This window comes from Leptosomus discolor, chromosome 8 (assembly GCF_034619465.1).
Source record: "Leptosomus discolor isolate bLepDis1 chromosome 8, bLepDis1.hap2, whole genome shotgun sequence".
In the NCBI taxonomy this organism is placed as follows: Eukaryota; Metazoa; Chordata; class Aves; order Leptosomiformes; family Leptosomidae; genus Leptosomus; species Leptosomus discolor.
Genome location: NC_141398.1, coordinates 4,912,478 through 4,926,808, shown reverse-complemented (window position 1 = coordinate 4,926,808; position 14,331 = coordinate 4,912,478). Strand labels below are relative to the sequence as shown.

At 39.0% G+C, this 14,331-nt stretch overlaps 1 protein-coding gene across 1 annotated transcript in view; it reads left to right on the top strand.

Moving 5' to 3' along the window:
- ERP44 (endoplasmic reticulum protein 44) overlaps window positions 1-14,331 on the top strand; it is a 54,644-nt gene that overhangs the window by 19,375 nt on the left and 20,938 nt on the right. Inside the window, exons 2-4 of the mRNA XM_086469123.1 lie at window positions 1,074-1,146; window positions 3,002-3,041; window positions 6,154-6,269. Of these exons, the coding sequence (XP_086325249.1) occupies window positions 1,074-1,146; window positions 3,002-3,041; window positions 6,154-6,269 (229 nt within the window). The remainder of the gene's footprint in view (window positions 1-1,073; window positions 1,147-3,001; window positions 3,042-6,153; window positions 6,270-14,331) is intronic.

Sequence of the window (14,331 nt, the reverse complement as noted above, 5' to 3'; positions counted from 1 at the left end):
TCAGCTCTGCCTCTCTAGCCATAAGCAGTTTTTCTTTGCAGCTGCAAGGAGTAAATGAAGTCTCCAGGAACATCCGTAGTGTTTGTCGTGTGCAACCACATCTCAGACTCATTGCAAACATGAGGCTGGAAGGCGTCTCAGTAGAGTGTCTGGTCCAAGTCCTGGCCCTGCTTAGAGAAGCTCTGACTTTCTGACCAGGTTGCTCAGGATGGAAGCATTCACATCCCAGACCAGAATCTGTATTATCCTGCTCAGAAACTTGCTCACTTATCCCTCTCAAAGTGAAAATAAGTTGTAACTCGCTGATGTGTCTCTCACCTGGGATGGAGCAGCAACTCCTACCCCCTTTTTCCCCTCTGCATTTTGAGATACAAGAACTGGCCCTGTTGCAGTGAATATGAGTGCTCTTCCATAAAGCTGCCTGTTGCTGTGGTAGTTGCATTAAGAGCAACACACGTGTGGCTTTGTGATTGAATGATCTGGCTGATGTGGTGTCTGATATACCGATTGCAGGCTGGGACTGAAGCAATGTCAAGAAGAAAACAGGAGATAAAAGACTGTAGCTGGTTGAGTTAGATACTGAAACTGGTTTCTAAAATATCAATAAAAATGGAGGCAATTGCAAGCTTCACCTAATGAGAAACTTTTTAGCCAGATGAGCCCTGTAAGTGACAGAAGGAATTACTTGTCTCTGGGTGACGCCTCCGTGCCTGCACGCTTCTGGGCTCTCTGGGATTGGTAGGTGGCTAAAATGGGGTTTTGTTTCTTGCTTCAAAGTGAATTTGTAACTTATTCTTAAAGGTACAAAATTTACCGTAATGTTTCTGCCAACGTGACCGAGAATCACGTGGCGAGAGAGCAAATTTTGCTTTAAATGGAAAGTATGTTATGTCTGTGAATAGTGTTTATTTGTATTGTATATTTGTAGTACTGCTGTCATCTGAAATGTGTTGACTGAATTACAATTCTTTTACTGTTCTTCTCCAGCTTTTGCAACATTTACAATCCTAGATAAGTTACTACTTTATTGCTGAAACTTTCCATACCTTACTGGTGTGCTTTCTCTTTTTTAGGTGTCTTGGCTTTTTAATCCAACAAGAAGTGAAATAACAAGTCTAGATAGCGGAAATATAGATGACATTTTAAGTGAGTACTTTGAATATTATTTTCTTCTTTGTACATCTACAGTCACGTATCTGTGTGAAGCTTGCAATGTTATTAAATGCATATGCATACCCTAGCTTTGAATATATGAATCACAATCAGCACAGAAGTATTAAATGCCTATGATGAAAATTAGCTGTCTGATGTATTGCCTAGCAAATGACTTCATTGTAATCTCAGTGAGGATTTTAAGTGTCTAAAATACCTGGTATCTTGTTTGCAGATATGGGCTGCTTGATGACATGACCAGAACCTGTCACGAGCATTTTAAAAGTTCCCCAAAAACCAGCAGCAACTGAAACCCATGGTGATGGGCCTTAAGCATCTTGCTGGTTCAGCATTGCTTTTCCTCGGGTGAAACATTTTCCTGATTCTGGTGGCTCTTGGAAAGGAGGCCCATAAATTAAACAGATGTATATTCCTTGTCTGAAAAGTATGCAGTTTGCCTGTATCTGGTTGTTTTAGCAGGGAAAAAAAGTTATTGCATTGTTTCAAATATATTAAGGAAAAAAATCTTTATATACTCTTTTGTTTAAGTCTGTAGTAGAATCTGCCTCCTGTTGTACGATTGCTTTGTGCAGTAACTGTATGATTAGGTGACATGAGATCTGTTTGTAAATACCTTCTATGCAGTGGAAAATATAAAATCCTCTTGTAGGATCTTATTCATAAAAGGGAGTATGTGCCAAGTGCAAGTATTTTTTAAATTTATCCAATTACTTTCAATAAATACTTTATGCCTTGGGAGGTAACCCCAGATTTCTCGGTGCTTGTTAGTTTCCTGTTCACCGCTTGCATTTCTTGCTGGTAATGACAATCTTAATGCTGTAATTTGAATCAAGATGGTGGTTTTTCCCAGCCTTCTCAACAGTCATCTTTTCCAGCATGTTGTCTTTTCCAGGCTGCCAACATCTTAATCTTGATTGTAACTGCTTTGTGAATTTGTCAATAGTGCAAATTCATCGACAACCTTTCTGCTTTAGAAAGCTGTGGCTGATATTCTGTAATTCCAGTATTTAATTCACTTTTTTCCAATGTCTAGGCCACTGCTACTAATAAAAATCAATTTACAGCATGGTGGTTATATTGTGTAAAGATCACAATTTATTTCTGGGCAGGAGATTTATCCTTCTAGTTTTGATATATTTTCCCTTTTTTTGGTATGTGAAAAATAATGTGTAGGAGCATTATTTCACTGCCGCCTCATATATATCCCTATAGTATTGCTTTTTTTGTCCGAGTGTCCCTTAACATTGTTCTTTTTTGGGATCTGAAGATTTCTCTGATACCTTTTGCCTTAGTATCCAGCTTCTTAGCAAATAAAGCGGGTAAGGACTGACCAGAGCAATTTGCACAGGCAGGCTGCGTGTTAGTCATTCTTCTAACCCAACTAGTTCATATTTCAGCTTTTAACTGTTTGGATTTTTTTAACACTTAAGAATAATCTAGATAATGCTTAAAAGTTATACTAGAGTACAACTTCTGACTTTGAGCGCCTTAGTTTTAAATCCAGAATTACTTTTTGTCTTATGTGTCACTTAATTACTACTTTTGGTTCTTAACATGTTAAGTATTGACATTTTTAGTGTCTAATATATAAATAAAGTCAATAAAATACTTGACTGAAGGCCTCTTTCATCGCTTTCCCATTTGATATAGATTATATTTCAGATAAGATTTGTCCTAGCAGTTTTCTAGCAATCAGACTAAGCTGTATGCTGAATAATCTGGAAATACTTGCTTTCATAGTTTTGGTGCAGATTTTTATAATCTCAGATAAAAGCACTAAGAAGTTTGCCTCAGTGTGACATCGGTGTTCTTTTTTCTTTCCTCTCAGACAATGCAGATGTTGCTTTAGTTAATTTTTATGCTGATTGGTAAGTTACACAAGTTTTTTTTTTTTTCTATGTTTAAACTTCTGTCTTTTGAAAACTGTCATGTTTGGCTGTAGTTTTCTAATGGAAAATACAGTTGTATGTTGCTTTCAAACCAGTTATCTCCTGGTTTTTTAGATCCTGGTAACTTCCCCTTCTGCTGTTCTGCCATTGTTTGTTTCATTCAGGGCTCCTGTCAGAGGAGAAAAGCTTTTATAGTAATATGGAATAACATGCTATGTAATTGATTATTGTTATTTTTTCCTCTTAACAAGCTGGATTTCATTAACTTTTTGCTCCTTAACACAGGATAGTCCAAAATACTCTGATTTTCCATTCTGTGTTGGTCCCGTGTGTGTGTGCTAGAAAGAAAAAGGCTTGAAATGACACTAAAATTCAGTTCCTTCTCTAATCTGGAAGATGTTTCAAATGGAGAACTACAGAAATAACTGAGGGATGAAATCTGAGCAACTAGAAGAGGAAAGAATATGAGACCAGATTGGTTAGATGTGGTGAAAGACATACTTAGGGGGAATGGTTGTTGAAGTTATAATTTAAAAAAAAAACCCAAAACTTGCATACAAAATTGTCATTCATTTAAGCACACATGCCTTTTTTTTTTTTTTTTTGTGTAAGAAGTAATTTTAAACGTTCTGTTCTGCTCCACCATTGGTATTTTTGAAAGGTCCTTTAGCAAGGAAGAAACCAGAAAAGTATTCAGAGAAAATAAAATTTAACTTGCAAATTAGTATAGAAAATGAAGTTAGAAAAATAAATAATTTTCTGTCTTCCTTGATTAAAGTAATCTTGGATGTAAATAGCTTTATAATGTAAAGGATTATATAAACCAAAGTACTGCACTCTATTCCTTTCCCTGCTGTTTTGCTTTGTGAGCATTTTTGCTTTGTTGGCCTTCAGAATCAGAGGTCCTGTAGGTGATTCGATTTCTGAATTCCGTTCACCTCTTTCACATCCCGCTACATGTCCGTGGCTGTAGGTTTGTATGGCCTAGAAATCGCAAGTGCACGGAGCTTTACATGAAAAATTCACGCTTTGCCTTTACTAATAATTCATTCAGCTAGTGTCGGGCCAATTGTAATTGGTTTTTAAAAGTGATTTTGAAAAATTCATACCCAGACTTTTCATATGGAAGAAAGTTCTCAGTAAAGATGTTTTTAATGCCTTCATTTAAACTTCTTCACATAAAGATAGCCATTATGCCAATCTAAATCAGTTTAATAACCTGTGTATATACCTGTGTCATTTTATAGATGATTTTTGTGTTCACTTAGTTTGCATCTCTTCATTTGCTGCCACAGACTAAATTGATACTAAGCACATTTAAACCATTAGAATTTTTGTTTGGAGAGATTGCATTTGTTTCCCAAGTAAGCTATTTGTTTGGAATGTCTTTCTTTATAACAACAGTACAACTAAGTAACTGGTTAAGTGAGAAACTAGGTCTAATCTCTTACCTGTTCCATATGGAATTACGCTATAAAGGCTGTCTTTTGAAAGAAGTAAATAAATGAAACTTTTAAGATGGTTCTTTTCAGTCTGTGATCCACAGATACCTGGCGGGTCATGGAGCACTTCAAAAGGTTTTGTTAAAGGTAACCAAGGAAAGCAGACCTATGGAGAGTAAATTTAATGTGCTGACAGTTGGGGTCACCATTGAAAAAATCATTTTGGGAGTTTGCAAAAGACAAACTGCAGGACGCTAAAAATCCATGTTCTGATACTTCTGTGATAAAGGGAAGATACCAATATTTTAAAACTTGATACAGGAAGGTAACAAATGTCCTGTTTGAGGACCTTAGCACAGCTCCTTGCAAATCCTCTTAGCAAATCCTTTGTGCAAAAACTGTTGCCAAATCCTCTGTAGAATAGATTTGCTTTGAATTTAAAGATTTGCATATGCTTGCAAGTTGATTCACATTATGGTAGGCCATAATTTTAAAACATTACAGCCTTGATTATGATCATTACATGTAGGCATTCAGTAATAACCCATCAACAGAGCACGCTGCCAGCCTATGATGTAATGTCGCCTTTGAGTGAGAACAGATCAGTATTGCTGCTGTAAAGGTGGAGAAGAATGAGGGACAAGGAAGCCCTGTGTAACACATACACGCTACATAAATGGGTAGCATAAAGTTGTGCTGCCCAGAGTCAGGTTTCTCAAGCCCTGTTTGTGTTTTGAGAGCCCAACCTTGCCTCTTCATGTGAACGCTTGCCGTTGTAGAGCTAACGGCATCCCCAGGCTTCCACTGTTAAGCTTAAGCAGGGCTTCAGTGCAGGCTGTTTTATTGCCAGCCTGCTCCACGAGGTCTTATTCTGACCACCTCTGCAGTGCTGTTACACATCTTCAATTTAAAATTCTGCCATGCATTTAAAAGAACAGAATATAAAATAATTTTATTGACATATTAATAATGGGCTTGTGCACTAGTTATCCTCACCTCCCCAAAGACACCAAACCATCTTTAGAATCCTGCAGCCTTTTCCAAGGGCAGAAAGAGAGGATTTGCTTCAAAATCTGACGTGACTGGAAGAAGGGACGTGTGGGATTCTCTCTGTTCACAGTGCTGTGATAGCAGTCTGTTCTAGTCATACCAAATGAGCAATAATAGGATAAGCAATACTCACAACTTCTGTTGCTGACCCTCATAAAGTTATCTCGCTGATATTTCTTGAAGGCGATGGTGAATATTTAAATCTCAACAATCCAAGTAACTTCTTTTACTGTATTTTTAAAATTACTTCCCCAGGGATAATTCAGGTAGAAAAAATGAAGAACAGACTTTCTGAATAGAATATATTTCCTAAAGGCTTATAATTGATTAATGGTGTTTCTTAAGCAGATAAAGCAGGGGGGCACATCTTTAACTATATATTCTTTTAGAATTATTTTTTTTCCCCCTGAATTCAAGTTATTTTTGAACCTATTTTTATCCAGCTGTTACTGAGGTGATTACAAGTAGATGTCCTTTTCCAATAGTTTTTCTTTTTTTTTTTTTCTTTTTTCATCCAAAGATTGAAATATTCCCTGAGTCATCCATTAAAATATTTCAAATTAATATTTTGAAGTTATGATTTTGTGTTGTATCCACAGGTGCCGCTTCAGCCAAATGCTGCATCCTATTTTTGAGGAAGCTTCTAATGTAATTAAAGAAGAATATCCAGATAAGAATCAAGTGGTGTTTGCTAGAGTAGACTGTGATCAGCATTGTAAGTAAATCCCAATTTAGGTTTTTCTGTGCTAGCCTGCCAGTAAATTGCTCATTGTATTGAAGATTATACTAGACAGCAATCTAAAGTGTAGCTGTATCTGCCCCATCATTTAGCCCAGAGTTGCTTGTATATATCTGTGAACCTCTGCTTCCAGATTTGTCAGGGCGATCTCCAGTGTTGCTTTCTCATTGCATCCATAAACATGCATTTATATCCGCTCAGCCTGTCTCATCTAATGGGGAAAAAAGGGTTGGGATTACAAATTGAATTGGCTCATCAAGGTGCCGGAGAAGCACTGGTGCAAGAGACAGTGCAGGTCTTCACAACCAAGAGGAGGAAGGAGTAACCTTCCATTGCCAGCATCAAGACTGTGTTCTGTTCAGGTCTTCCCTCCAACTCGGAGTCTTGGTGGGCTGTAAGTTGTGTTTTGCACAGCCAGGAGGGGATCAGAGCTTTTCTGTTTGTACACATGCCAACAAATGGTTGCCTGTTTGGGTTTTCCCCATGCCCAGAAGTACATGAAAATGATAAACCAAAACACACTCGTTTTATGCTGGTATTAATTCCTAAAGTTGCTGTTTAATCCCGTAATAAGTAAAATGTAAGGAACATCTGCTGCATGTAGAAAGACAAATGGATAGCACTGAGATTTTTGTTATGGTGACATATAGGATCAGCTGTATTGTTTTATGCTTCTGGAAGAACAGCATTTGCAGGTATAATTTCTTTACAGTGGCTTGTGATTCCCAAAGAGTATTAACAGCAGAAATTCAGTTCTAATCAATACTACTTATAATATTTGGGCTTTACGAAACTGTTAATTTGTAAGAAGAATCACAATTGGAAGTGTGAGGAATCGCTGCGCAGAGCATCTGTCTTGTGATCTTGAAAGAGATCTCAAGCCTAAAAAAAAGAACCAACCCAACTTTTAAAGAACCAAACAGTATCAACTCAGTATCTGAAATGTAAAATAAGCTGATTCTTCAGACTGCCAGGAGTGGCCAAGGAGAGATTTTGTTTTATCCCTTCCCAAAGATCAGTAAAACAAATTCATGGCCACAGGAAGCTTAAATGCCTCTGGGATTAAATCTTTGAATCACTGGGCTATAGGGCCCCCTTTATAGCCTCAGCTGGAAAAGAGGCACCACAGTGTTCGCTTAAGGACCGTGAGCAGCTCGGAAGCATTCGGCTGCCTTCCTGCGTGGGAGTGGTGGGGTACCGCTACAACAGTTGGAACAGAGGTGCTCTTGAAGAGCAGTTGCGTTAGACACGTGGCTGTAGAACCTCCTCCTTTGAGCAGGTCTAGTGCCAGTGTGGATCACTTGTGTAACTGCCTGGAGCATCTCCAGAGCAGCAGCAGAATGGAGAGGCGTGGCTGTGCTTAATGCGCTTCCAAGATATGCTTTAGTCTCCCTGACCTGTAAGTCCAATAGTACTTGTTCTGTCTCGTTATAATGTTGTCTCCAAGTGAATGCTTTCCTACCTCCTGCCTGAACAGCCTTTTCTAGAATCGTAGACTTTTGGGGGTTGGTGGGGGTTGTTTGGGTTTGGGCTTTTTGGTTATTGGTAAGTTTGTGCTTTGGTTTTTCGTTGTGTTTGTTTTGGGCCTGGAATACCTTCCCAGGTCTCAAATACTTAACTACATTTTCACAGAATCACAGAAGGTCAGGGGTTTGGAAGGGACTTCGAAAGATCATCTAGTCCAACCCCCCTGCCAGAGCAGGACCACCTAGAGCAGGTCACACAGGAACGCGGCCAGGCAGGTTTTGAATATCTCCAGAGAAGGAGACTCCAGCATCTTTTTCACACTTGGTGTTTTCTTCTGCTTCCAGTCATCTGCTAGATGATGTGTGCTTGGGAAATCTTAACCATGAATACAGCATTAAGTATTTAAATCTGCTCTCCCTAAAAGTCAGTTTTCAAGTAAGGCAATGAAATCTTCTGCAGGCAGAGCCTGATATGTGGCCTTTGCTGAAGTTTGCTTACTGCGTTTTTTGTCTGTCGGTGTTCTGAGATCTACCACAGGATCTACACAAATAAACTGCCCCCGATCTTTGCAATTGTAGAAAATAAATGCAGTTGTATCAAGCATTCTGACTGGGTTTGTGTCCGCTTATTAAACCAGTCACTCTACATACCTGAAACTGCTTTTGCATCTACTTTGGTATATATTCTGTCACTTTAATGAGTCATAGTTTCTCAAATCAACTTGAATCAGTTAGGGGGAGGTGGGAATTAAGGACATTCCTACTTTCAGTTTACTTTATTTTTTATGGTTGTCCTTAATAAGTAAGTCTTATCTCGGTGTTCAACAGTCTGGTTGGCTCACCTTTTCATTGAGTCAAGACATTGGCAATTAAACTTTGTATGAAGTTCTCACAAAAGGCTGTGGTAAAATCAGCCTGTGTTGTTGAGTTTTATCGCTAAGGTTTTCAACAACTGAAGACCTTATTTTGTTTGATGCAGCTTTATTTAGTTGCTTGGCTAACTCAGAGAGTTTTTGGGCTGCTGGATGCCCTGTGTTTAGCCATGAGATGTTCTTGCCTGAGCAGTTATGTGCCTAAGAGAACTCCACACCCCCCGCCCCCAAGCACTGAAACACTTTAGAAGCTTCTTGCTTAATCTTCTCCTCATGTGCTCGTTGCATTGAGCTCGTCAGAGCTTGTTACGGAGAGCTAAGGCCTGGATGGATGAGGACGTGCTACAGGGGAGATTGTCTTCCTTCCACTGGGAGTAGGTGTAGTGGGCTGAGTAGTATGAGGCAGCTGGGAGTTTTTATTACTGGGGTACCATGAGTTCTCTGTATTTACTCTTTCTGTCCTTAATTTAAGCAGTAGGTAAGCGTGACTTTTGCTGCAGAAGCTGTAAAACGTGAGCATTAGAAATAAAATCGTATAATGACAGACCAAGTCTTTTTCCCCCAATTTGCATCGCCTTTTTGAATTAAAAAAGCAGAGCTGCGTATGCCATTATTGCTTTCTAGTGTTTATTTGCTGGGTTGTAAGCAATGGTACTTTTCATGGCACACAGTTGTTGGGTACGTCCTGAAGTTTTAAGTATTTTAACTTTGATTTTACTGTGTGTAATACCAGCTTTTTAGTAAGAGGGTGAATGTTACTATATTATCCAGCTTGGGCCTGCTGTAGTAATTTACTAAATGTTGGGAGTCAAGGTTATTATTGTCTTTTTTTTTTTCTTTCCCAGCTGTTTTACTCATGGTTTTTTGTATGTGTTTACATATTTTAGCAACACTAGAAGGTTTATGCCAATATTTTGGGGTTTGTTGTGCCTGCAGATTTCATACCGCTAGTAGTTCACTATTAGGATGATGTTCTAGAGATGGTGGATTATTTGCATTACAAATGTTCTGTTGATTTTTGAAGCCAAGACTCTGTGGGGAATCCAAATAGCTGATTTCAGGCCACTCAAAAACAGCTTTCAGAATGGTCAGCCAGGCATAGATACTTTCCATTTAATGCACTATTATTGAAGCACACTGCAGGGCCCAACAGCTCACACCGGCTTCTGAGGGTAAAGCAAATTAAAGAGAATTATTGATGCACTGCCAAATGTTTGATGCTTAATGACAAAACCATCATTCTGTCTGCTCTTATAGCCAACATAAAGATGTTTTTCTGGGAAGTGATGGGCTCCAATGCAATTAAATGCAAAAATCTAAATATTAACACTATATTAAGCCTCTGTGTGTGTTATATTTTACACCAGTTTATAACATTGTGGAAGATAATTATAACTGAAAGGTGTAAGTTAAGTCATTGGGCTCTTTTTAAGCTGGTGTGGGATGTACACTAAAGGTAAATCTGATGAAGCAGGTAGTGCAGCAGGTACTCTTTTGGTTTCCAAGACCTCATCCTTTTCTAACTTTGAAATATCTAAGTTCCACTACATTGTTTGCTGTTAAAATCTTTGGTGGTTTTGGTGTGTTTGATTTAATAATTTACTTACCTTACAAATTATGCACCTTTATTCAAGGTGTGATACCTGCTAAAGTGACCTTCCACATAAAATTATATAAGATCTTTCTGCATATACGTTACTAGGAAGGTTTTGGGTTGGTTTTTTGCTTGCTTGCTTGTGGGGATATTTTTATCCTTTGTGTTAAGCAGCAATGTTGGAATCTCACTTGGTACCATGGATTTCCTGTTTCTGTTCTCCGTGAGTGAATATTGCAATATAGAACAACTCATGTTTCTGGAGGAGAGTTTGTATTTTGAACAGTTTCTATGAATTCAGTATTAGGAGTCGTGGTACAGAATTCTTGTAAATTAAAGTATTTACTGGGCTTTTAATTCTATTGCACCATTATTTCCTTTGGTTTCTGAGTTAGAAAATAATAGCTGGCTTGAATAAATCTTTGTGCTTCCAAACAGAAAACAACTTCTCACTGTTGGGGCGTTGAGAGGTGTTTTGCTAGAAGAACAGTTCCCTTAACAGTCTGTCTGTCTTTCAAAACATCCAGGAGTGGTGCTGTCATCCACCACTGCGGATCTCTCTGGGTCTGGCCATTCCTGTAACGTGTGCTAATGTTAGCCTTCAGAGAGTGACTTAGACTGTCTTGCTGCTGTGCCTCCAGTAACCAACTTGGTACTGTAACAAATTTGGAGGTTCATAAATGAACTATAAGTGAAACTGTCAGCAAGCATGAGGATTTCATTGCAATCCTGCCACTTTCCCTGGAAAAAAATATCGGTCTGAAAGAGTTATCTTTGGATAAAATAAAAAGTGGAAGTGATTCGCAGAGGTTGTTGATGGCTCTCCTCAGGAGAGCCATTTTGTTAGCCTGTCAGAAAAGGTTATGGGATGCCGACTGATGAGCCCCGCTAAGAGCAGGCAGGGCTGTTGTGAATGCTCCTTTGCAGCAGAAGGTGGTCTAGATTTGCTGTTACCCAGCTTCTTAGCGGCTGAGTTTGATGTAGAACATTGATTGCTTTTCTTGTACCTGTTTTGGTCCATCCTATAAGTCACCAGTATCACAATCATCGGGGTAGGATGCCTAGTTCAGAGGGGCTCCCAAGTTCCTTTCTAATTCTGCTTCCTATGAATATTCCCGGGTCTTATCATTGTGTGCAAGTGTCACGGGAGGAGTAGTTTAACTGGGGAGAATTAATGCTGTGTTATGAAAAACTTAACAAAAAGGTGAATGGAGCGCTGTGTGTAGGAAAGGAGGAGGCAAGAAAGCCTTTTTAAGTGAACTTGAGAGAAAAAAGCTTGCAGAATAATAACTAAAAAGGTACTTATCAAAGACAGATTGAGTTTCTCATCTGTAGTGTGCCCTCGCATGTAGCCTGAGGGACTTTAGGAGATTGTGATTGATCTCAAGTGAGCAAGCAGAATACTCATTTGATAGTCCCACCTTCGAATGTACAGCTGAAGGAATTTGTTACCTTTGAGATGGAAGGTATTGCACAAGGGCGAGAAAGAGCTAAGATGACTTTTCACAAAAAAAGATTAGTGTTGGATCCAGTAAATTCAAGCTATATATATGTAGCTATGCAACTCCTATAACCGTCATGTAAAAACAAAATTGAGGAAATGCAGTAGCTTGAGTTTGTGCTAGCCCTTCCTCAGACAGCGTGAAGACCCGCCTTAGAAAAAGGGACACAACGAGTATTTTCAGGAATTAATTTTATGAGGTTTGAGTTTTGGAACTTTGATTTTCTTTCAGATAATTTTTCAGGCTGCTGTAGCCCTCTGCTTGGCATGTGCATTGCTTCAGGTGGTGCCTAATATTATGAGATGGACATTTAGGATAATTATCAATATTGTCCAGATCCTGGTGGACACGTCTTTTGAGAGCCAGTCCTGTAGACTTCAGTGTTTGTTTGGTGGTGGTATGAATTATGACCCTGGAAGACCAAGACAGTGGCCTGAGTTGATGGTGGAGTGATACCCTGACCCTTTGGTGGGAAGGACCATCTTAACTACATCGTGGGTGGGAACCTACTTCAATATATAGTGTCTTGGTGCAGTTTTTCAACATATTCTTTGTTGTACATCTGATTTTAATTTAGTGACAACTGACTTGAGATTCTCGGTGACGTGATACCAGCTGAACTCTTGGACAGTGTGTTGTGGTGTTAACCTAGAACAATGGAGTTTGAAGCATTCTGGGAGTCAAGTCACAGACTGTGTGCTTGCTTGAAGCCGTAGCTTGGGTAATGTGTGTGTGCACCATGTGAAAAGCCTGACACACTCCCAAAAAGTGGGTTTTGGCATTCCTTTGAGTAGAGAAACACACGATACGGAGACAAGAGGGAAATGGCTGACAGTGCAAGAGAGAGGATAAAGGTACGAATCATGAGTGATAGCATGTTTTCTTGGATGATCGGGCTCAGAAAACCATGTGAGAGACTGTCTTAGAAAACATGGGTGTAAATGTCAGGCTTCATGTAAAAGTTTCTTTCAAAACAACAATAAAAGCTGCTGTGTCATCCCTGCTGTGAGAAGCAGCTTTGCTTTCTCTTCAGCAGTTCAGGAGAAGTACGAAGAGAACTGAGTGACTGTGAAGACTTTCCTGTTGGAGTTTGTAGAATGAGTAGCAGAAAATGGTGTGGACAGTTTAGAAATAGTTGTGTGCCAACAGGTACACGTGCAAACGGGGAGGAGACAATCATCTGAATTCAGCAGTCATTGCTCTGCTTGAAATTCCTGATTTGTAGAAGGTGAGATGATCTGGTATGTCAGTAGCTTCCTGTTGTAACTAGCGTGAAACCATTCTGATAGCACAGACACTGGGTGCTACCAGACACTGGGCTTGCGATTTAATGGTTAATTGGGCTAAATACAAACTCAAGGCTTGTTCCTTTTAGGTACCTTAGTACCTGAAGAAAATGGGAAGTCATAGCTGGGAGACTTTTTTTTTTTTTTTCCTCTTTAGGTGCGTTACCCTTGTCTGTTTCAAATACCTCTTTTCATCAGAAAATCAGCAGTGAGAATGCCTGGAAATATTTTTAAATTTAATTTAGGATTTACTATAACTAATGCGATCTATGAATGAGTTCAAACAATATTCCATGTATTTGCATTGTGTATTTCCAATTTTAAAAGGAATATAATTTTGTAGTTGCTCTGCTTATGCTAACTCTACCTGTATCAAGTGCCAGGGCTTAATGAAGCATTTAAGGTTTACTCTGTTTGACTTTTGAATGAATTCAAACAATTTTTCATGTACTTGCATTTTATATTTTGTAAAAAGGTGGTTTTCAAATACTTACTTGTGTAGGACTGTCATCTCTCCGAGTTAGTTCAAATACCAGTATTCATGGAATCTCAATGTAATTTGTAAAGAGCGTGCAAGTTCTGACTTATGAAATAATGTTTGAATTCATTCTTGACAGTGGGCATTTTATTACCCTTAATTTTTTTACACAACTTCAGCACTTGATGAAGATCCACCTCCGTAGGGACTGCAATCTCCGTCTCGGAGAACCTTCAAGACCCCCTGAATAACCATTCTGCAACCCTCCTCTAACTGGAAATACCCTGAAGGAAAAGTCCATGTTGTGAGACCAAAAATGTGTCGTTTCTTCATTCTCTTGCTGTGGAGCTCTGTAACAGTCTTCAATCCCGAGGTGTTTCTGCAAAACCTTGGTGTGTAGTGTGGTGCTCCTTGTCTCCTATCGGACCCTGGTCAAGTTTTGATAGACTGACGTACCGTCAGACCAAAGGTCCTCCTGTCGTCAGGAGAGAAGGGCAGGAGGTGCCTGGTTTGCTGGCGTCATTTTGGCTTCTGCCCAGCAGATATAAAGTGATTCCTCCCCTGCTATACTTGCCACCTTCTTGCAGGCAGCTCTTAGGTACTTTAACTAAAAAGTGGTGGAATTTAAAGGAAGAAAACAGTATTGATCTGATATTCCTTAATGTTGAATATATTGGCATCTTCCCTTGAGAAATTTGTATTAACTTGAAATAAAAGTACTCTGAATTGAGGACATAAAATGCCTTACCCTTAATTTTAACTGTAATTAGTGCGTTAAGAACTCTTCTGGGATATTTAGGAAACAGGTCAAGTCCTTTCTTAGTCAAAATTGATAGGCTG